Source organism: Lacerta agilis, chromosome 15, assembly GCF_009819535.1.
Source record: "Lacerta agilis isolate rLacAgi1 chromosome 15, rLacAgi1.pri, whole genome shotgun sequence".
NCBI lineage: Eukaryota > Metazoa > Chordata > Lepidosauria > Squamata > Lacertidae > Lacerta > Lacerta agilis.
In genome coordinates this window covers 13,517,651-13,542,665 of record NC_046326.1, presented here as the reverse complement: position 1 = coordinate 13,542,665, position 25,015 = coordinate 13,517,651, and the positions used below count along the sequence as shown (strand labels likewise).

The window sequence follows — 25,015 nt, the reverse complement described above, 5'->3', positions numbered from 1 at the left end:
AGTGAAAACAGCAGCAGGTAAACAAGTTATAATTTGTAGCTCCCATGCCAGGTTGCAGTTGTCACCAAGAGCAGATGGATCCAAAGACCCAGGTGTCTTGAACAGTTGTGCTGTTCAGTAATCTCAGACTTCCTGACTTGATGGTTTTGGGGGGACCTCTCTTAGATGGTAATTTTAAATTTTGGACTTGATGGTCTTATGGGAGAGCCCTCTTTTGGTGGCTTCCTTTTGGAGGCAGTGGTCTTATGGGAGAGCCCTCTCTAGAGAGCCAGGGGCATTTCTTATTTTGGGCAAGGTCACAGCTCAGTGTGGAGCGTCTGCTTTGAATGCCGAAGGTTGAATCCCCCAGCATTACCAGGTAGGGCAGGGAGAGACTTTGCTCCTGCCCAAAAGCCTGGAGTATGCACTGTCTATGGGCTTCTTCGTTTTGGATTTCATTTTAATTGCAAAAAAGCCATAATCAGAATTCTTTTCACAAGGTTTTCCATTCCCCCTTTCTTAACCACTAGAAGCCTGGAAAGCGGGAGATGGCAAGAGAAGAATATGGCCGTTTTTTTTAATACAGCACAGTCCTCTTTCATTCTTTCATCTCTCTTTTTTTGAAACTTGAAGTGTTTTGTGGAATTGCCAAGAGGTTTTTTTTTTTTTAAGAAGTGTGTGTGTGGCGGGGGGAGAGGAAAAATCTTAGGGCAAAAATAATGGAATCCGAGGCGGGGGAGGTGGAATTACAAAACCCTTAGATGAGTAAGAATTGCAGGCATGCTGTGAGGTAACCGCCAAATACAATTTAATTATAAGATACAGAGCGGTAATGGCATTTGTGAGGCTGGAGCATGATTTCTCAGTAATAGAAGGTCCATGGGGTTCCCTGCCTCAGAATGCCAGATCATCTCCAAATGATGAAACACAGTATATGTGAATGCATTTTTCTTTCTTTTTTTGCTGCTTAAATGAGAGCTTTAGTTCAGAGGGACCACAGGTGTGGTGAGGAGAAACCAGAGCAATGGTTCAAGGCCCTGCAGACTGGTGGATCATGACTGGCCACAGTGTAGCTGTCATTCTCTCTCAAGTCCAAATATATTTATCTGCAGCATATTTGCTCCAGCTATCTTTCATCTTTGCTGGTTGCCCCTTTGTTTCCATTCTCACTCAAAGCACAGTTCTTGGCCATTAAGCGTCTAAACAAGAAGGAGTAGGTAAACTGCAGTCAAAGGGCATCCTTGGTCTAATTTCTTGCAGCTCCTTCGGCAATTGCTCTGCTGGCTAGTATGGCTCCATAGCCTCTGACATAGGCCACTTTCTTTCCCTTCATGTATGGCAGTATCGTACCACTTTCACAGTACCAATGAATCCTGGGACCTGTAGTCTGCAAATGATGCTGGGAGTTGTTAGGAGACTCCTATTTCTCTCACAGAACCGCAGTTCCCAGAGTTCCCTGGGTTGAGGGATTGGTTGTTAAACCACTCTGGAAATTGTTGTAGCTCTGCAAGAGGAATGGGTATCTCATAAGAACCCTCAGCACCCCTTACAAACTAGTGCTCCCAGGATTCTTTGGGAAGCCATTGCTGCCTAAAGTGGTGTGCTACAGCAGAATGGTGTTTTAGATGTATAATGCAGATGTTGCCGTTATTTCTTACTTTCCCATGTGCTCTCCCAGGAGGATAACACCAGTTTTCTAACCACAGCTGACATTATTTAGCTGAGTCCTGGAGACTTCCATGCCAGATCCTGGGCAGAATCAAAGGGAAGGAGTAGCTTGGGAGACGTCTGTGTTGTTAAGAGCCTCTGTGAAGTGGCTCCCAAAGCAACTGGAGTTCAGGACTGAGATGCAAAGCAGATCAGGAGGCAAAAGAGAGAGCTCAGAGGCATCAGGGACTGCAGATGTGTGTGGGGTGGTGGTGGATGCAAGCTAAGAGAGAGAGAGACTTGTAGCAGATGGACAGAGCAAGGAGCCAGCATGTGTCCCCTCTGCTGATCCTGCTCTGTCCTTGTTATTTCTGCCTTGGTAGAGTTGAAGAGGTTTGCAGGGAAGACACAGTCCATATTGGCTGGGAAAGTGCTGCCAATGAAGTGTGAACGAAGCAGATGTGACTCACTGCTGCAGAAAGGAGGAAGGAGGCCTCTGGTCGCCTTACCTCCCTCGGATGAGAGTGAAGGTGTCCTCTGACGGTGAAAGCAAACTCAGCAGTCTGGGACAAACAGCACTCATTGAGAAAGAGGATATTATATGGTTTCTGAAGCTATTCTCATATTGAGAGCTGCTTCCCACTTTCTAACTTTCATTCATGGAGATCTTTCAGTGAATCTTTTCTTCTGAAGAGCCTGGTCCAGATTTTAAAGCATGCCTTTTGAGCCAGACACTAGGATGCTTGGTAACTGACTTGCAAGTGTGGAGACTTAGTGGGGTGGGTGCCAGCATCACTGCCCCTAATAGGTGACTGAAATGGAGTCAACCAGGCCCACCAAGAAAGGAGAGAGGGGTATCAACATATTTTGAGGAAAACCTCAGGAGGCTACCTCCTCCCTGCCACCACCACCCCAAGTATCAGTTGGAAAACTTGGGTGGGGGAAGGAATGACCTGTTCAAAGAAGGGCTGAAACAGGAGGGCTCCTATTAGAACAAGGGAGGAATCAGCCCATGTTCTGTCTAGTTCAGCACCGTGTTCTCACAGTGGCCAACCAGATGTCTGTAGGAAACCCAGTAACAGGATCCAAACACTCATCCCTCCTGAAGTTTCCAGAAACTGGTATTCAGAAGAAGAGAAGGGAAATGCTTGTGCTAAATCTCTGCTACCTTGTGGGATATCTTCAGGAGAAGAAATGGCTAGGGAGTAAACCCTACACAAATCCAGAATAGTGTAAGATGATTGGGTGGTATACTGCATACTTCCTTCTGGCATCCCCTGCAGCCAAGCTAGTGCCAAATGTATTGCTCTGCTTTCCTTTGGACCACATCAGCGAGGCTGAGAGTGGGGTCTTGTCATCTGGGCAGCCCAGGATCTACAGGACTGCCTTCTATAAAGTGGGACAACTTGTGACCCTACTGGCTTGTTAACTTACTTTGGTTAGAGCAAACCATATTTTGTTCTAAGCAAGGAACTATGGTTTGTTCTAGAATGAAACCTTTCCCTTTCCCTTTTCAGTGCAAGTACTGTAAAAACTTAAACATGGAGAGGGAATGTATTGAGATTAATTTACTTTTACTTTTTTACAGAGAGATTTCACAACAAAATTAGAAAATGTTTTTCTCTTAAAATGTACCTTGCTTTTCAAGTAGAGCATGATGAAATAAACAGTTTTATTACTAAGTGTGTTTTGTTTCCATTCATCCTGCCGAAAAAGAAGCCCAACACCTACCTACCTTCCTTCCTTCCTTCCTTCCTTCCTTCCTTCCTTCCTTCCTTCCTTCCTTTCTCCTGCACATATGGCACATTCCCTACTTTTTTAGGATGTGGAACAAGATGAGCTGGCAACCATCTCTGTTCCATCTGTTTAGCACCAATGATGGATCCTTTAAACCCTCATTGTGGTCCCACAGGGACACACTCAACTAATCCTCCGCTTTTAAGATTTTATTTGTACAATAAATGGATGACAAGGTTTGCAAGTACATAACAAAATGAATAGGTTTATAAATGCAACCTTTCAGCAGTGCAGTATGGAGTAAAATGCTGCAGAGCTAAAGTGTTTAAGCGCATTTCTTCCCTACCTCATTCATATTTCAAGCAGCAATATGCTCATTTGTTTATCAGGCTGGTCTTTTTATTTTATATATATATTTGTTTTTGTTTTTCAAGCATATTTTTAAAAGAATTAACCTGGCAAAGATTTTAATAATAATAACTCATGTTTATATGACACCCTGTTATCTCAAAGGGCCTCATACAGCTTTGCCTGCTTAGCAAAGTAAAACACGAAATGATAATAGGCGAAAGATTAGGTTCACCCAAGGTAGAAAACAACAGCAGCTGTTTAACAGCCATATAGTAACAGAGTGGGAGTCAGACAAATCACACAGTTGGGCAAGAGGGGGGTGAAAGAGGCTGGATGTAACTGAGCACTTACGAATTCAAAACTTGAACCTGGGAAGGGTCTTTGGAATCCAGTGTCAGGAACTGGCTGGATGAGGAGGAGTGGTGGAAGCCTCCTACCCAGGTGCCCCACAGGGAGGACAGAGAAGATGAGAACTTTGACCCAGGGTCCTGGTGGTGGGACTCTGGGGAGGAGGCTGGGGAAGGGACGAGCTGGGAGGTCCTGGAAGCAGCAGGTTGGAGTGGGTGGAGGGGGGAGCAGAAGAAGAAAGCCCTTCCAGGATGGGGCTGGAGGCTGAGCATCTCAGTGTGAATGCAGACGCAGACAGGGAGGAATGGTAGGGTACGCCTGCTGTCTCGCAGTAAGACAGTCTCGGTCCTGCTGGCTCTCCCCCTCTCATACCCTGCTCCAGGAAAGGCCTGCATGTTGCTGAGCAAAGGGCCAGACAGGCCCAGAGGAGGAGCTCACACACACCCCATCACAGTCTCCGTCTGAGTGAGAAGCTAGAGGGGAAAGGAGGGGCCAGAGGTCAGTTTCCAGCAATGTCTCAAGCTAAAGAAGCCGAGCCTGGGAGACCTAGCTGTGTGACCTTCTGTGAATAAAAGTCAATTGGCATTTCAACCCTCCAGCAGCCTTTTCCTGACTTGTGGAGACCCGTCATTTCCTTATCAGCCTTGTGACATCCAGGCACCATCTTTCCACGACACATAGTCCAGCACTGAGATCTCACCCTGTCCCATAAACCTGGGTTGGAGATCCAGGGTCACATTCCCATCAGGAATGGCCTGTTCAAAGAAGGGCTGAAACAGGAGGACTGTTAAAAAAGAATGTTTTTGCCTAAAGGTGTATAATGAAGACGCCAAGCAAACTTCCCTGGGGAGAGCATTCCACAGACGGGGAGCCACTGCAGAGAAGGCCCATTCTCGTGTTGCCACCCTCCAGACCTCTTGAGGAGGAGGGACGCAAAGAAGGGCCTCAGTGTCATTAGGCCTGATGCTCAGCCAAGTGAAGGTTGTGTTTTTGCTAATAAATAGTTAACTCCAACTTTGAATGGTGCAATTTACTGCTAGCTCACTCTTTGACATTGTTGGACTATTATTCCCATCATCCCTTACTGTTGGTTGTGCTGCTTGGGGCTGGTGGGAATTGTAGTACTGTACTGCATATATGGTTGGCAAAGGCTGTCCTAGAAAATGAAGATCTCTTTGGTTTTAAGTAACTTAATTATGGTAGAGCATGTGGAACCATGCATTTATTACCACAGTTTCTGAATATTCATCACTGTGGAAGGAAATCATGAATTGATGTAAATGTGTGATTTATTTCAATACAATGAGTGTTTTGTGTTTTTGCTTTTTTAAATTTAATTTGAGGGACCAGCTGTTTTAACTTTTCGTATAAGAATTTAATTAGTATATAATAGCACAGTTAATTAAATACAAATCAATAGTTTAAAACAACTAATTGATATTTAATATGTATGGGAAAAAATAACTTAGTTGTAATATAATTAACTCAATATTAAATAAATGTTGGAATTGCAATTATGCCTTTACAGCGATTGTAAAGTTTATTGTTCTTTAATAAACTTGCAATTAGGCAGGAATGAGCTCAGAAAATTATTAAACAGGTATTATTGGGCTATTAAACATTTATTACCATTCCTGATGGGATTCAGCTGCACAATAGCACAAATTATGATGACGTTAATAAACCTTTACTACCCCTTTGCAATAGCATTTTTGTGTGCTGCTTCATCTGAAAGCTCAAGCTCTCCGTGACTTTTGTATAACGTAATTGCCTTCAAAGTGAGCCATAAAATTGCTAAGGAAAGAAGGGAGGGGTTCACAGAGGAAGGGGAGAAGAGTGACTCAGCAGAACCTGAGCCCCCTTTCCAGCTTTGTCATCTTCCGCCCCAAAATTCAGTAGTAGAGCAGTTAAGATCCCCAGCATCTTAGGTTAGAACGAACAGGTGCCAGTTGTTGAGATAGGGCCTCTACCCTTCACTCCAGATATTCCCTGCCAGTCAGAGTAGCCATTACTGGGCTAAATGAACTGACAGTGTGACTTTATATAAGGCAGTGCATATAAGGCAGTGCCTGACGTTGCTGAGTGGAGTGTGTACCACGCCAGAAAGACGCTAAGGGAACATGAAATGGATAAATTTGTCCTTCTCTCCTGCCTGCAAAGCTGTTCATCCCTCAGCAATGTCACTCCTCTGACAACCTGTGTAGGCTTCTCCTTCCCCTTCCCCTTCCCCCTATTAGCTTTGGGATGGAGGGAGGGGAGGATAATTGCTGGAAAGTAAGAACACCAGATCCTAAGAGCACTGGGGTAGGAAGAGAAGTGCAGGGGGAGCGTACCGCCCCCAGCAGCGTGCCATTATGGCTTCCCCCCTGCCCTCGCTGGTGGTGTACCACGCCCCCAGGACACACATCACGCCCCTGTCGTCAGTGCGCCACACCCCCGGGACACACGTCAGCCCCACCCCTGCCTGCACTCCGCCCCCCCCCCCCCAGTGCCGGAGCATGAAGCTCCACCACAGCCTAAGAGCAGCCCTGGTGGCCTATCTAGTCCTGTATTCTGTTCCCACGTAGTGCCCATCCTAGTGCCTCTGGGAAGCCCACAAGCGGTACCATAATCATGCACATTTCATTAGTGTGTGCACCCACTGATTTTACTCATAGTCAGATTGCATGCATACCCATACATTATATTTATTCATAAAAAACTAAGGAAACTAAAACTAAACTTTCCAACTCCCCCCCCCCAATTGTATACCGTAAGTAAGGGGAAATGTCTGTGCATCTTATGGAGTGAATGTGTGGTCCCTGGCAGCAGTGGAGCTGGGGACTTTGGTTCCCGGAGCAGTGTGGGCATGGCACGGCACTCGTGCGAGTGTCTTAATGGTGGTGCCCGCGAGGGGGTGGGGAGAGGCGAGGCGGGGGGAGAGGGCTTTAGAACACTCTTCAGAGTTCCCTCCATCCGAGAGGCTCTGTGACTTGCATGAGAGCAGCCAGGAGCCAGCGTGGAGGGGGATCTTTCTCCCTTGTGCACTCTATCAAATTGGGATGGGGAACTCCCGCCAAGCAATATATTTGCCTCTTACCCCGAGGCTTGGCTGCCAGATGCCCATGTGTGTCTGAAGGCTCCGAGGGAGACATTGCCCAGAGGTAGAGGAAATAGGTCTCTTTATCCCTTGGATGAGCAAGCAAGGCTGGCAGGCAACACTTTTGGGTTTTGTTTGCAATGCGAGGCAGCGACCTTCACTTTTGCCCTGTTTTTGTTTTGCATTTTTATGTTGTGATCTTCGAACGGAGGGCAGTATACAAATTAACAACAACAATGCCTGATCTAGATAAGCGCTCTCTCTCTCCACCCTGCTCCCCTGGCGTCCTCTCTCCTGGGGAGCGGATGTAGCTGCAGCAGGAGTTTGCTGTGGCTTAATGCCAGGCCAGAGAGAGAGAGGTGCTATCGCCAGAGCCGAGTAATGTCTGAGCAAACATTGCCCAGAGAGATAGATGTTGCGGCTGGAGAATGAGGCTCATTGAAAAGAGTGGCGGCGGTTGTTGGTGCAGCCGCTGGGGAAGCCGAAAAGTTCAGGTTCGCAGTCGCCATCACTGCTGCTGCTGCTGACAACGCCGACGCCCCCTTTGGAGGCAGGCTGACTGAGCTGCAGGCGCTGTCCCGTTGCCAAGGCTCCAGCGGGAGGAGGTGCGTCTTATGGAGCGAAAAATACGGCGCTTCAGTGGTTTGGCTGCCAATCTCTGGGAGATTTCTAAACACCCAGCGCCACCGCTCCTCCTAAATTGTGTGTGTTGTGGTGGGGAGGGTTGAGCCCTTACAGCTGCAAGCTTTTTTTTGGGGGGGTTAAAGGTGAGGAGTAACCACTGTGGGCAACTGTGACTCTGCCTTGGGAGACTTGTGGCAGCTGAGAGAGCTGGGATGCTGCTCCAGACAACATTAGAGTGTGCCTGGCACACCTGGCGTATGATTCCAAGTTTGAAACTCATGCACATCTCTGGTTATTTTTAAAAAAGACCCATCTGATTCTCCATAGCCCCCTATAGCTAAAGCATTGTTAAGTGCTGTGTGCTTTGCTCTCTGAGCTGTAGATTTTCCCTTGCATATGAAAGGGCTTGGGGGGTGGAACCCGGCTCAGAGATTCAGGCCTTCAGCGCAGCAGCACCAAGACACCTTGAAGGAGCAGTTAAGCATTTAAATATGCCTTTAGCTATAAAAGCTTTAGCAAACCCTTAATGTATTTGCAGCATGAATTATCATAATGCTGTGTGTGCTTGCATTGTTCCGTCTCATCATGAGGATAGCAACGTATTTTTTACAAGTGTAAAATAAGGCCCCCTTGAGAGCAAACTTGAAATAAGACCTCAAATCCAGAATTATGCTTTGATCCATTGAAACTTAAATGTTACAATGTGGACTTTTGCTTTTATGGATGGAGCCTCCAAAGGGATCAGGTGCATTGCAGTAGCGGATCTTTGCCATATTTCTAAAATTAAAAACCAGGACACCCCAAAAGTTGTTGAGCCAACCTGTGTAGGGAATCTGGCAAAGAGGCCCAAACACTACAGGTTCTCCCTCTCGCATGTGATGCTTTCTCCCATGAATCTCACCTGAAGCTGCTTACTCTGACCACAATGCCAACTCCTAGTTTTCTCTAGTTCCTGTCTGTGTCTCTCACCTGATATTACTGGATACAGGTCCTCCTAGCTATAAGTCTGCATTCAGCTCTGGCCCACCCTGGGCACCAGCAACCCATGCTGCACCACTGCTTTGGACCCAAGTTGTTTAGAGCTTTGTAAATTAACAGAGGTGCCTAGAGCTGGTCAAGTTATTACTGTATTTGAGGCAGAAAATACTACAAACCCTTCTTGTTTTCCCAGGCAGCAAAAATGCAACAGTTATATGACCAGCTATTTGCTGCCCTTTCATGGCACCAAAAATCACCATGGGAGCTGGCCCAAAGTCTTTTGCCGCCTGAGGCAAAGGGCAAGATACCGACTTCCCACATTCCATGTGCAGAGGATTGCTAGACTGGCTGTTGCATCTTACTTCATCAGTGGTGAATGGGCTAGCGGCCCCTAGATTCTAATGAGGATCTCCAGACCTTCAGTGCAGTTGGGTTCACCATGCCTTTTAGCCACTAGTTCAATTGCCCATGAGGTGATGCCTTGTAACCTGAAAGCCTATTTACAATTTTTCTGCATGTTATCTTTTTATCCCTTTGTACACTGTATAGATATTATGTATGATCTGATGTAAATAAATAAAATATATCCCACTGCATCTGAGGGTAACAGACTAGCTTAGGGGTGTAAGGTAGGCTGCATGGAATACTGCTTTGTTTCTCTCTGCCACATGAAAGAGCTGCCCCATTCTGCTTAACAGTAGAGCTGACCCTCCAATAAGTAGAAACTGTTTCTATGGCTTAGATCTTTGAGCTATCCTTGCAGAGGTTTCCACTTTACATATGCCTTTATTGATGGGTCCTCGTTCTGGATTCATCCACTAGCTGCATCAATCAACAGCAATAAACAGGACCCCATCCATGCAAAAGAGATGGGTAATTATGTAATTACATCTCACAATTAGCAGGAAAGGTGAAAAGGGGGAAGGGAAGCTGATTTGTTTGGCTCTGTTGTTGAAGCCACTGTTTATTGTGGCTGATAAGTTTAGTTAATTTGGTGCTTTTAATTACATTTTGATACCTTGGCAGTTCATTAGAGGCTTGATAAGGATCAATGATACCTTTGGTTTCATATCAGCAAAGGCATGAATAACAGCTTGTTTACTTCTCCAGTTTTATACGGATAAGACAAGTGATCCTGAAATGAGGATGCTGCTGCAGCCTTATTGATGGGCCTCTGCCTGCTTGGACTTGTTTAAAAGGGAGGGAAAAAAGATTAATTCTGAACCTGGGGGCAGCTGTGTACAAATGGCAGTCCCAAAGGTCCCTTTTATGGTGGTTTCCTTATGCTGAACACAACAGGACTGAAAATGGCTTTTGGCATATGTCCAGATGTTTCATGAACTTTTCATGAAACAAATTTACAATAGGAGTCCGCTATCTAAATGGTGAGGCTATTCCGGATACGGGAACCAGGATTGTTGGATGCCATAAACCAGGGATTGGGAACCTGTAGTCTCCCAGATGCTGGTCAGCTCCATCTCCCATCAACCTCAGGCAGCAGGCCAATGCTAGTCAGTCACCATTGTAGTCAGAGCCAAACAACTTCTGCAGGGCCACACATTCCATATTCCTGTTTTAGCTTCAATGGTTCCCATATGGCCCACTATGACCTGTGCTCATCTCTCCAAGAAAATTGAATCACTAAAAGTTACCACCTTTCACATTGGATCACTTTTTACGTTGCAAATTTTGGAGGCAGCATTGACAAATAATACTGCCTTCACGTTGGCCTGGCTGTGGCAGCATCCTCGCCATTTAAAAGAAAAATAGTGTTTTGTGAAACACCGACCTGTTACAAACACTGTTTATAATTGGCTTGATCAGCAGTTTCCTCACTGATTTGGAATGGTGATGTGACAGCAAGTAACGGTCAACCACATGATAGAAGATCCTTCAACCAGATTTTCTTTTCATTTTAGCTGAGGCTGGTCACCAGTCTTATCCCTTGGGAACCATTTGCGATACCAGAGTTACTTGTGTTAGATTTTGGAAAATGACATTCATCATATTTCAGTTCCTGCAATTTCCCCCCTCCGCTCCTCCATTCTGCAGGGATGGCAAATATATGCCCCCCTAGAAGTCATTGGACCCTGACTCTCATCATCCCTGACTATTGGCTATTCTGACTGGTACTGATGGGAGTTCAAATCCAACAACACCTGTAGGGCCAGAAGTTCCCATTCATGTCACATGGGCTAGAAAGAAAAATTTCTTCTATGAGCACATGCCTTTCTCATGCCCTTAAGTACAGCTTGTTCTCTCTATATCTGAAATTTGTAGTGGAGAGGTTGCTTTGGGCCCTGTTATTGGCATCAATTCCTGCTTGCCCTGAGACCCAGTAATTCTCTGTTTGCAAATGAAGTAGTAGATATAAAAAAGGACCACAGGCACACTAAACAAACATCAAAAGAACTTTGATCAGCAAGGCCGCACAAAATGAGAGAGACCCAGTCATATATGTCTGGGCCACAGGCAAGGCAGAACACTCTGCCTTAATTCTTTCTGCTGTGCCATGAGGTGGTTTTGTTTGAAGAATCTGCAAGGTGTTTTTACGCACTGCAAGATATATATACACATACAGATGCATGGTGAAGGTGGAAAACGCACACAGACGGCCGTCTCTCTCTCCCCCGCCCTTTTTTTGGAAAAATCCATGCTTAGATCCATTTCTCTGCCTTTTTGCTGATAGCCAGGCAGCTCCTGTAAGAAAGCAAGAGATCAAAGACATGTACTTCCTCAGGCCTTGGCGTTCAGCCACTTTACAGGCCAGCTGTTTTGCTTTGAAAGGGCATGGAGCCTGAAGACAGATTTATCTCTCCTTCAAGGTCCCATGTTCTATTTTATCACACGGTCTGCTAAGTGAACGGGATTAGAGAGCTCTCATTACTTGCATGTGTTGAAGAGCAGAGATTTATTGAGCATCCTCCTCAACATAAACAGAGCATCTGAAGCAAACACTCAGGGTAGGAGTTTCCACTGGGGAGTGGAAGTTAGCTGGGCACTGGGGGGGGGGGGGGCTGGATTTGTTCGTTAAAAATCCATACACAATTCAGGTGGGAGGAATGGAAGAGTCAGTGCTGGGATTTAGCACAATCACCCAGTGCCTGTGATTGGTGTTTGCATCACAGCCCAGATATATCTTTGAATATACCGGCGATAGGGAAGCAGCAACATGGTGGGCATAGCACGATAGCACTGAAATGAATTGGTGCCTGAATTACAGGTGTTATGGATTGAGTAGCTACTGCACCTTTTCACAATATTCTAATTTTCTGAGATTGTGAATTTGGGGTTTTCATCAGCTGTACGCCACAATCATCACAATTATGACAAATAAAGGCTTGACATCTCTCGCTTTGCATGTCATGAGTCTATCTCATATGTTAGTTTCACCTTTTAAGTTGAATTCCTGAAATAAATGAACTTTTCCATGATATTCTATTTTTTTATTATCACCTGTATATCCCATGCCTTCAATATAGGTGGCAGTTAATGAAGCAGAAACCATTGTCTGCTAGCTTGTTTTATTGGGAAGCACTTCTAAACCACTTGATGGTTTGTTCCTTTTAATTTTTTAAAAAAACTGCAAGAGATATAGAAAACAAACAATAAAGTAGTGTAATAAAATCAGTAAGTCAGAATAAATAAATAAATAAATAAGCAAGCAAGCATATAAAAACAGGAACAGGTAAAAGCAAGACGTCAGAAATAATAGGGTCCGATCTTATAGGAAAATTCTGGGTGAAACAATGATAATGGAATGCCTTTGGATCTAGTAGATCTGTTGCTGGTGCTGCTCCTGCACCACTGCTGTTAACTCCCTGCTTCGGGGCCTTATGATGACCACAGCTGCTGGCACTTTAGTGAGTGCCTTGCCATTCTTTTGTCAGGTGCAGCTGTGCAGGGGCCTCCACAGCAGAAAAGCACATCTCCTTCCCCTGTTGGTAGAGGGATAACCTTGGCATCTAGTAAGGCTACTCTATGACTTATGTGTAAGAAATAAAAACTTTATTTGAATAGCTTCCTTCCAACCAGGGTCTCTTAAAATGCTCTCTGCTCTGATCCAGACTTTTTTCTTTTTTCTTTTTACAAATGACTCCCGTTTTTAGTCAACAGTTTTGCTGATCACCCTCTACTTTGGTGTCTTTCGCAGAACTTGGTCTCCCAAAGAGAGGATGCTGTCTGGTCTTTGGGTTCATGTTCAAGGATAAGTACCGGCGAATGACTGAAGGTTAGTGTAATGTCTTTGCCTCTGTTATTTTCACTTGTTCTGCTCACTCTCCTCCCCATGCCCTCAACCCACTTCCATCTGTTTTGTTAACCTAGGTCACATATGAAAAGTAGAGGCAAGTTCTTTGCTCAATTCTGGGTGTGCTCATGCAAGTCTGTTCTGAGTAAACTGCAGTAAGGGAGCAGGGCCACCTCAAGACATTTTGGCACCAGAGGCGCACCCCAAAATGGTGCCCCTCCTCCCCACCATGAAGGAAGATCAGGAACAAGCATAGAAGAAAGCACAACATTGGGATCTGCTACCCCTGTAGATTCTGCTGCCTGAGGCAGTCGTCTCACCTTGCCTCATGGGTGGGTCGGTCCTGTAAGAGAGAGTACCCTTCCATAGACTTCCTGTCCCAACACTTCCTGCTTCCTTTGTAGATCCTGACCCGGCAGGGCTCTTCTAATGTTCTTATGAGCTACTGCACTTAGATCAACAATGGAAAGCCTTAGGTCTGGGGCCAAATGTCACCCTCCGGGCCTCTCTACATGATTCTTAGGACTCTTCCCAGGCCACAGCTCTCACCAACCCTGCTTCATACCCTCTGAGTGATTTTGCCTGTCTGAAATGTGTCATTGAACGCCTCTGGCTTGCCTAGATGGAAGATATGTGTGTGTGTAGAAACTAGACTTCTAGTTTCTCCACCTACTTTTGCATTTAGCCCCACATGCAGGCCTCAGGAGGTTGCCCAGATGGAACTGTGGCCTGCTGCTCCACCTCCCCATTGCTGCTTCCTTGCTCACCCACCTTTCTCTGTGGTCAAAGAGTTAGTGAGCAACTGTTGGCGGTGTTCCTATTATGTATATCTCAAGTCTTGTATTTGGTTGGAAGATTAAGGCCTTTGGGTTATAGCTGCTGGCTGGAACTTAGACGCTAGGATGGTAATTTCACTTGGAACCTGAGGGTACTCCAACTTTATTGCAGAAAATATCTGTCAAAAGCCTTTTCTAAATGCAGATGGAGGCTTCAGCTTGCAAAATCTGTGCTTAGCTGTAGCTCTGGAACAGAGAAGCAACATTACATCATGGCTTTAAAGCTGCCCAAGCAAGCATCCCTCTCAGGGATGTTGATGGTTCCATGGGGCCCACGTGAGCTCTTTCCTACAAAATGCAAACGTATATTACTGTTAATTCCCTCCACCAGCCAAGCATCTTATAAGCAACCATTGATTAACTGTTTCAATAGATGTGTGTAATTGTGAACAGAAATCATTAAACCATTAAAAACACTTGCAAATAAACTCAGTTAGCATCTCAGCAGCCTATAGCTTTGACACTTGCTGTCTTGATGCAACAGATGGAGTCTCTAACACTGCCATATTTAATGTCATTGGTTTCAAAAGTGGAAACAGGCAGAGATGATATTCAAATTGCTTATCCTTGACCGCAGAATTTGATAGTATGTCTTCCTTTCTGCTGACTATAATTACACTCCAAGTTTCTGGTTCCACAAAAGGGTCAGGGACAAAGCAGGGAAAATGGTTGCATCTATGTGATCCCCTCCCTCTAGGTAGTTTATGAAAAGTCCCTTCATGCTAAGGGCATCCATCTTTCCTTCTCTTCAACAATGACATTATCTTTGATCTGCCAAATCCTGGCTCAAGCCACAACACTCATTGGGTGACTTTGGGCACGTCACTGTCTCACAGCCTTTCTCAACCTTGGGTCCCTAGAGCTTGTTGGACAACAACTGCCATCATTCCTAGCCAGCCTGACCCACTGGTCGGGGATGGTTGGAACTGTAGTTAAAGAACACCTAGGGACCCAAGGTTAAGAAAGGCTGGCCAAACCTAAGAAAGAGGGTTGTTGTTCTGAGGAAGAAAGTAGGGCAGGAGGGAGAAACACATGCATGGTGTTCTGCAAACCTAATTAAATTGTGTAGTTAGAGTTTATAAAACAAAGCAGTTGTGACAAGTGTAGGGGACCCATGGTCCTCCAGATGTTGTTAGACTACAGCTGTCATTGCCATTGGCTATGTTGGGAGGGACTAAGAGAATTTGGAGCCCAACAACATTTGGGCTGGCAATGTTTTCTGACCCGTGAGCCTGTAGCAAGGGAGAAGAATAGTAGTTTATCAACAGTTCTACAACCCTTACCCAGTAAGAGCTTATGATAGTATACTCAACCAACCACATTTCACAATGTAATCACAAGAGGAATAGTTATGAAACCTTGTAATTACATGGTTCGGAATACAAATTTGCCTAACTTAAAAGTTGTAATATTGGAATGCAACGCAAATATAACTGTATTTCCTTGTGTTCTTTAGCCGTTCATGAGGCTTCGCATATATGCAGAGAAAGAGAGAGAATTTTGATTTAATTTGCATTTAGCAAATTCTGGAAGGAGAGTTCTTTTATTTTACTTTTTGCCTCATCATATAGTGAAAGGGCCAAGAAAATATAGGCTAGAGAGATGGCTAACAAGGAATGAACAAGAAAGCTTTCACAAAAGCCAGTGTCTGCCTGGGTTGGGTGTAGTGCTTGATCAGATAAGGATGAAGAACACAAGTTCTCTATACCTTCCTGTGGGAATGTTAAGGAAGGTGGGAAAGGATATATTGTTTTGATATTATTTCTCCTCACACGCGCTAGTGAGTAAACAGCAGAGCACGTTCCCTTTGCAACTTATTGGAAGCAAGTTAATGATTCGTTAGAATCCTTTAATCAGACTTTCTGTTTATGGGCTCCATCCTATGTGAAGCTTGAGTCATGCGCTGGCTAAGAACCAGGAGAGTGAGAGTGAGAGTCCAAGAGTAAAAGAGTAAGAGTCCAAGAGAGAGATGGTTGTGGGGCCAGAGCTTTTATCTGGTCAGCTAGGGTCACACCCATCTACCTTGTCACACACAGGGCGGGGGGGGGGGAGCTTCAGACAGAGCAGGTATGACAGGAAGTCCTCCCTGTCTGAAGCCACATTGCCCTGTGTGTCCATTCTAGGCAACAGGAAAATATTGTGCTTGACTGCTCTAGTAATAATACATCCCACACTTCCTGATACTCTGAAGCTTTCTAAGCTTTTTTCTAGTTACCCTGTGCCATTAAAAAGTCTGCTTTGGTGGTGTTTGCTCAGAATTACTGTCTGAATAGCAATTCATGCTGAGGACTCAGATTTAGGATATAGTATAAAGAAACTTGTGACTCAGTTTAGAACTTATTGTGGAATAAAATAATTTTATTTCATTTTTGTGCCCAAGGTGTTTGTAATTAGCAAGCCATTTTTGAATTAAACCAAGGGCAGTTTGTACTTTGCTTATAGAAACAGCTGCACTAGTTGTGGGGGGTGGAGTGGGGATTGCTTTTCCCAGCAATATGATGTTGTGATTTGAGTGTTGGAAAGAATGACAACAAAGAGGTTCCCACAACAGAAATTATTACTTAAGGGAAGAGGTCCGGTTCTTTCATAATGAACAAGTAATGACTGTGTGTTTGCTGCATGAAAGGAATAACTTGGAAAGGCCCAATGAACAGCTGATAAAATACCTTGGATGATTGGGGCTAATCAGTTCCTTGAAACAGAGTTACTTGCGCTTGGAGGGGGGGGAATAAAATAGAAGCAGCAAGTTGGAGCAGACAATATGCTAATTAGATTACAGACAATGCTGGATTCAAGCTAGAAGGCTCTCTAGAGACATAGTAGTGATTATAGTGGTACCTCTGGTTATATACTTAATTTGTTCCAGAGGTCCGTTCTTAACCTGAAATCATTCTTAACCTGAAGCACCACTTTAGCTAATGGGGCCTCCTGCTGCCGCCGTGCCGCTGCTGCCCAATTTCTGTTCTCATCATGAAGCAAAGTTCTTAACCCGAGGTACTATTTCTGGGTTAGCGAAGTCTGTAACCTGAAGTGTCTGTAACCCGAGGTACATATATATCACATTTGGGAACATAAATATAACAGTGATTTCAATTTCACACATTCAACAGTAATGATCATATATGCTAATTCCTCCTTGGTAGAGGTATGTGTATTATTAGGAATGCAGAAAACTCATTCAATGATCAGTACACAAGGGGGCAAGGAGAAAGAAGTTTCAGTAGTTATTTCAGTTTTTTCAGTAGCCACATTCACACCACACATTTAAAACACTATGATACCACTTTAAACGGTCATGGGCTGGATCTACATTGATCTGGAAAATGCTGTAAAAAACAAAAAACAAACCTCCCACTGCAATTTCTCATTGGTGACAGATTACTGCTCTACATCACCCCCTGGTGTTGCATTTTCTATAATGCATTTTGGTTTCCTCCAAAGAAGTCTATAGTTTGTTTAACCTAGTTAAAAAGGTAAAGGGACTCCTGACCATTAGGTCCAGTCATGGACGACTCTGGGGTTGCGGCACTCATTTACTGGCCGAGGGAGCCGGCATACAACTTCCGGGTCATGTTGCCAGCATGACTAAGCCGCTTCTGGCGAACCAGAGCAGAGCACGGAAACACCGTTTACCTTCCCACCTATTTATCTACTTGCACTTTGATGTGCTTTCGAACTGCTAGGTTGGCAGGAGCAGGGACTGAACAACGGGAGCTCACCCCGTCGTGGGGATTCGAACCGCCGATCTTCTGATTGGCAAGGCCTCTATTCCCCTCCCAGAGCTTCAATTCTCAATTCCCTGTGAAGAGGGATTGGCCATTAAACCACTCTGAATGTGTAGCATGGATGTGGTCTCTGTCTGGCCCACTTCAGACAAAGCAGTAGGATTCTGGAACAGCAAGCTCAAGGAGGAGAACATGTTGAGGCTAGTGCCTATTTAATTAAGAATTTATTTTCCTACAGCAAAACCTTGAAGTGAAGCCTTAATCATGGATACCTCCTGAGACCACATGAAGACTACACCAACCCCTCCAGACTGTTCTGGGGCATTCCCATGATTTTTTTTTTAATGCTGACCTACCCATATTAAACATATTCCATTCCTTCTATTGTTATAGGTTGCATTTCTTCAGAAGCATGGCAGCCATTCTGTTTGTGAGGCCACCGTGAGTCATGCCAAATGTGTTCTCCCTGAGGAGATTTTCCATTAGCACTGTGTATTTTTCCCAAATGTTATTCAGGCTTCACATAAAGCCTCTATCAACATTCAAAACACCTGCTTGTAAAGGAATAGCACATAGCACAATAAGAAGCTGGTGAACTTTAAATTCCTGTGCCTATTTTAATGAGTTTGCTCTTCATTTACAAAGACCCTCAAATTCATGGCATTGCCTTTAAATGTAATATAGTGGTACCTCAGGTTAAGAACTTAATTCATTCTGGAGGTCCATTCTTAACCTGAAACTGTTCTTAACCTGAAGCACCACTTTAGCTAACAGGACCTCCTGCTGCCGCTGCGCTGCCAGAGCACGATTTCTGTTCTTATCCTGAAGCAAAGTTCGTAACCTGAAGCGTTATTTCTGGGTTAGCGGAGTATGTAACCTGAAGCGTCTGTAACCTGAGGTACCACTGTACTGAAGGTCTATCATTAGTTAGTATCAGTCTCCGTTTCAAATTTGCTGACAAAGTCTCCAAAAAAATCAATCAGCTTCCTGGCGATTTCTATAATCATCAGTGATTTGTTGCCATACGCCCAGAATTTCCTGGACATAGCGTGTATTCAGCTCTCGTAAACAGCATTTGGATGAAAATCGCTGAAATGTCCGGGAAAATATGGGTGTACAATAGCCCTGTCAGGCGTGTACATTTTGGCAAATTTCAAACAAAAAAGAAAAAAAAGAAAAGCTCAAAAATTCAACAACTTTTGTGTCCGGATGTTCACTTATTGAAATAAGGCAACCCTAATAGTAAGAGACAAAATACATGCATGAGTTGGTCTCAGAGGTTACCCACTTCTGTTTCACTGCTAGCACATTCCTGGAGCAGCTCGGACATGTAAAAAATTAAATATGCCCAACTGTGCATTAAATTATTGCAACATCAAATCAAGCTAAGGGCAATCTTTCACCCGCATATCCCCCTTTCCTGCTTCCTCTTACCACTTAGAAGGGAAATCTTCTGCATATTCTGTCCAAGGAGTGACAAGATCCCAGGGGTTCCAGGTGCTCAGGCAGGGTTTGTGTTTCCTTTGGAAAATTAGACACCACAGAGGCTAGAGTGTCTTTATGATAAATGGTTTATTTACACATCAACCTGAGCCTGCTTAGGAAGGGGCTCACAGCAGCAGTATCCCCCAAAATACTAGCAGCAGCAACAATAAGCCCAAGCATCATCCTTTCTCTGCAGCCTAACTTGCGCTGCAGGGCACAATCCAGTTTAATGGTTGCTTTCTCTGCTTCCTGGTTACATCACTCCCAACCCTACCACCATTGCTTCTTAGCTTTCCTTCTCTACCTCAGGGAGAGGACTTGCATTTGTATTCTCATGCCTATGTAATTTGATCCTGTGTTGTGTTAACACCTAATCCTTTGATGCTCTGAACTCCCTAATTGCTGATCCCTTTGGGCAGTCACCTCACAAAGAAGTCTGTCTGCCCTCATTAACACTAGTTGATTTGGCTAAGATTACAATATCTAATAATAATAATAATAAATAAATAAATAAATAAATAAATAAATAAGGATTCAACCTCAATCTGTTTGCCACCATCCATCCTTCAACTGCCTCCAGAAACTCACACAGGACCTTCACCACCTTCACTGGTTCTGATTTGAAAGAGAGGTAGAGCTGGGTATCATCTGCATACTGATGAACACCCAGCCCAAACCCTCTGATGATCTCTCCCAGTGGCTGTATGTAGATGTTAAAAAGCATGGGGGAGAGGACAGAACCCTGAGGCACCCCACAAGTGAGAGCCCAGGGGTCTGAACACTCACCCCCCCCACTACCACTTTCTGAACACGCCCCAGGAGGAAGGAGTGGAACCAATGTACAACAGTGCCCCCAGCTCCCAGCCCCTCTAGATGGTCCAGAAGGATGTTATGGTCGATGCTATCAAAAGCCGCTGAGAGATCCACCAGAACTAGGAAACAGCTCTCACCTTTGTCCCTAGCCTGCCAGAGATCATCGACCAGAGCGACCAAGGCAGTTTCAGTCCCATGATGAGGCCTGAATCCCGACTGGAAGGGATCCAAATGGTCCACTTCTTCCAGGCGTGCCTGGAGCTGTTCAGCAACCACTCGCTCAATCACCTTGCCCAAGAATGGAAGATTTGAGACTGGGCGATAGTTGGCCATATTGGCCACATCTAAAGATGTTTTTTAAGAAGCGATTTGATAACTGCCTCTTTCAGCAGGTCTGGGAAGGCTTCCTCACAGAAAGAAGAATTCACCACCCTGCGAAGCCCATTGCCCAGCCCTTCCTGGCTAGATTTTATAAGCCAGGATGGGCAAGGATCAAAGAGACAGGTGGTTGGTTTCACTCGTCCAAGCAGCCTGTCCACACCCTCAGAGGTAACAGATTGGAATTGTTCCCACACAACTTGACTAGAGAGGACTCTAGCACTCTCCCACCCCAGCCCTGCTCCCACGGTGGAGTCTACCTCCTTCTGAATCTGAGCGACTTTATCTGCAAAAAAAGCCTTGCAAAACCATTGCAGGAGATCACATGTCCCGTACTGGGCCCTGATGGAGCAGGTGGTTCCGCTAAATTGCACACCACCTGAAAGAGTCTCCTGCTGCTGTTTTCTGAAGATGCAATTGAGGCGGTGAAGAACACAACCCGGGTAGTGTGCCTAGGTTAATTAACTCTCCACATAAGCTAATTCCAGGGGGTTAACAGTGGCTTCCCCACATCCTACATACACATGATCCTACTGATCCTAACGTACCAGTTCCGATTAAATCCTAAGATTTATTAAACCCAAGCATTTAGGACCCACAGATGTACCTGTATAACAATATATTGAGTGGTATAATATTAGTGAGACTTCATACCCCTTTTATAGCATTTATATTGCTCTTTTCGTTTCAAAAATGTTGTGGTTGTTGCCATATGATTATTGGGGGATTGCTGGGTAATGTGGAAGTATCTTTCCAGTAGAGGAGCTGCTTTTCTGATTTCCCTTGCAGCCCAATTAAAGATTGACATTATTTCTTTGTGTCTGGATCACAAGGTAGCTCAGGGGTTCTAGATACAAGGAGGAAATTAAACTGGTGACAGTTGTAGTCTGAACAGAAGTGCAATGGAGCTGTTGGGTAATGATAGCCTTGATGTAAAGAAGTGTTATACTTAATCCTCCACCATCTGTCTTCATTCTACTAATAACCCACTCAATCAGACACTGCAGACTGTTTGTTAACATTCAGAAACAAATACATAATCACTAGGAATGTGCCATTTCTCCAGCTGGAGAACGATCCTGATAAAGTCAGAACTTCTCCATGGGCAAATATGACTTTACCTGAGGATAAAGTCTAAGGCCACATTTAGTGGCCTACCATGCAAAACAATGACCCATCAGAATGGTGGCTCACAAGGGGTTGAATCAACCTCTTACGTTTGCTACCTGGTTATAAAAACAGGGATTTTCAAAGGCTTGGCAGATGTGTTAAATTGGGCGAGTCGCAAGAAGTCATATTGGCCTGGGATAGGCATTAAACCAACTGCATGAAGCAGTTCATGTTAACTTCAAACTTGCAAATTTCTCCTAATATACCTATTTCAGTATGCAACTTTGCCTACGATGCGTGTTTTTGCAAAGCAGTTAATACTGCACATTTTGTATGTTATTATTGTATTTCTATACCACCCTTCATCTGAAGACCACAGGGCGGTTTGCGAGTTTTTGCAAAGCAGTTAATATTTCACATTTTGCATTATTATTACTATTATTATTATTATTATTATTATTATTATTATTATTATTTATTTCTATACTACCCTTCACCTGAAGATCACAGGGCGGTTTGTGTTTGCAGTAATATATGCATTTAGACGCATGTCTTACTCTATTTTGTACACATTTCTTGGCTGGAAGACTGCATTGCAAACTTTGGATAATGTTCAGTTTGCATAATGTGCAAATTAGGTAGGTTTGCCTTTAAATGCAAATAGAGTCGAATTTCTCCCCAATCTCCAGGAAGGATTGCACTTGGAAACACTGCCATAGGGAGGGCAAAATCACACGTCCCTAGGAGTGGGCACTGACCTTCCTGATTTAAGAACAGCTTGGTGGTTTCTTGGCAGAGCTTAAAGTTAAGAGCTAATTTTAATTTAGCAAAACTTTTAGATAAATAAGTTTGAAATAGATTAGACACATTACTCCATAGCTGCTCTATGGAGCAATGTGGTGCGGTGGAAATCATCAAATAATGAGAGGGCGTTGCTGTTTCATATTGGCTTAGGATGCCACTTTACCTGTCGATAATAAGTCCAGCCATCAAGCAGCTGCCTGTCAGCCCAACCATACCCTTCTCCCACAGCCCTAGGACTCTGACATGTTCTTTACTTCTGTGCAAGCACTGCAGTCACATGAGGTCTCAGTTCCTATTTTCCTCACTCTCTCCTGCATCTGACTTCTTGCCAGATCTGTAGCGACTGGTTAGCAATCGGCAGTGCAGCAATTACAGCGTTTTTTTGGCAGTGACTCATAAAATGACTAACAAGCACTATTAAGCACAAGGAGGTGTCAGCCTACTCCTCTGCCACCTGTTCAGCAAGCCGGTGGCTGATAGTTGGTACTCAGGTCTTCTTTCCCATATGCAAAACACCTAGAGTACAAGCGAGCCACTATTCCCTTCTTAATTATTATTCGTTTCTCATTCGCCTACTTTGCTAATATATTCTACAGGTGTGCATTTATGCTTAAAAACATTAGAAATAGACCTTGTGAGTCAGAGGGAAGATTTATTCATGGTAGTTCCATGTAGATGATATGTGGGTGTAGGATGCATAACTGGTTGTCATTATCTTTTGCGCATTCTTTTGCGTTATCTGAGTGTATGTGATATACATATGGAACATCCACAGGAACAAGCCTCAGCACACATACCTTTCCATCTCTATAACCTTTAATCTAAACAGGAATGTACACAAGTAATGTACACAAGCAAACCGACCCCACTTGCTTAATCTGTCCACTATAAAAAGTGAGTGGATTATTTTAGACATGAGAGACATGAGTAAGGAGTAAGTCAGAGGAACATGAGACTGAGGCTTGCTCCTCAGTGTGGCTAAGGATGGGTTGGTCAGTTTCACAGGCACTCATTCATAAATCCATGCTGCCCCGTTCCCAAGTTAATCTCTGATTATGGTGAAGATTGTGATAATTACAAAGAAAAGGAACACATTTTTTTTTCAAATATATATAAATGCATATTACTGTAAAAAAAATTTTAAAAAAAGACATACTCAGTGCTTTTTTCTGGAGGTACTCAGGGGTATGCAGTACCAGCACCTTTCCCCCTGTACATACTGTACAGTATGCACTATACATACTTAAATACTATTTTATCTCAGTGTGCACATTTCTAGACTCAAAGACCCATAGAACTATAGAGTTGGAAGGGACCATCAGGGTCATCCAGTCCAACCCCCTGCAATGCAGAAATATTTTGTCCAACATGGGGCTCGAACCCATGCTTCTGAGATTAAGAATAATTGCATGCTCTACCAACTGAGCTACCCGTGTCATTCATACTTGCACATGCTGCTTCTACTATGGAAGGGCTCAGTTTTAGCTTGTCCCTTGATGCAGCAACTTCAGAGCTCTGTTGTCCACCCAGCCCTGTGTTCTGCCTTGCCTTATGTCCAACCTGAATCTCAACTTGCCTTATACCCTGGTTGCCTTGCTGTGCTGTAGAGTGGGACACATCCACAATGACTTCCATAAGCAACACAGACATGGGGCAGTGTCAATGATTCACCACACAGTTTCTATAATGTCTACAAAAAAATAAATGCACAGCTCATTGTAAACATCAAAATATCAATCTGGTTAGATTGTGCACATGTAGAATTTATCTTTGCTATATATAAAGTTCATCTGAACCAAGAGTACAGCAAATGGTAAAGCATATCCTACAGTTTCTATTTGTTTTTCTGGTTTTTTGTAAATATAACTTACAAAGGATAACTTCCAGGAGGAAGCATGCCTATGGTTTTGACAGCCAGTTTCCTGATTCATAGCACAGTTGCAAGGACTTTATTCTGGTATTACTAACATATAATGCTACCTCTTATACCTTCTTGTTTGATCTATTCCTTTTGAACAGGTTATACCCCTCAGTTCCTACATTCCATTCTTGAGTCTCATCTCACCAGGTTTCAGTTATGCCTATTAGGTCATGTTTGTCACCCTGCATTAAAAGTTCAAATTTGTCTTGCTTGTTTCCATACACTATGCATTAGTATAGAGACAACTGAAAAAATGAGTCATTCCCTCCAGCTTCTTCCTTCTTGTAATAATAATAATAATAATTCTGTTATTTGTACCCCACCCCATCTGACTGGATTGCCCCAGCCACTCTGGGTGGCTTCCAACATATATAAAAACAATAAAACATTACACATTCAAAAGCTTCCCTATACAGGACTGCCTTCAGATGTCTTCTAAAGGTTATACAGTTACTCATCTCCTTGACATCTGATGGGAGGGCTTTCCACAGGGTGGGTGCCACTACCAAGAATGCCCTCTGCCTGGTTCCCCCTGTAGCTTCACTTCTCATAGTGAGGGAACTGCCAGAAGGCCCTTGGTGCTGGATCTCAGTGTCTGTTTCTTGCTTCAGGTATACAGGTTTCTGTAGCACCACCTTTGTTTCCTGTGAATCAGTGAAGCTGTTATCCCCAGTACCAGGTGTTCCCCTGCCATCTGTATTGTGTCCTCCACCACTTTGTTCCACCTGGCCTTTGAGCTGTTCCACCTGGCCTTTGGGTTGGTTTCTGTTTAATATTTATGCTTCATCTTTTATTGGTGGGTTATTTTGAAATTGAGACCTGCAGTTTTAATTGAATTTTAAATTGGTATTTTAATCTGTTATTTTAAATCGATCGTTTTTATGTTTTGTTGTGATTTTAATTGATGTTAGCCGCCCTGAGCCCGGTTCTCTGGCTGGGAAGGGCGGGGTA

General features: G+C 44.1%; 1 protein-coding gene across 2 annotated transcripts in view; it reads left to right on the top strand.

The window, feature by feature from the left end:
* Window positions 1-25,015, top strand: part of KIRREL3 (kirre like nephrin family adhesion molecule 3) — a 761,063-nt gene that overhangs the window by 426,006 nt on the left and 310,042 nt on the right. For both annotated transcript variants that reach the window (XM_033171779.1, XM_033171780.1), the window contains one exon: window positions 12,897-12,974. In XM_033171779.1, the coding sequence (XP_033027670.1) occupies window positions 12,897-12,974 (78 nt within the window). The remainder of the gene's footprint in view (window positions 1-12,896; window positions 12,975-25,015) is intronic.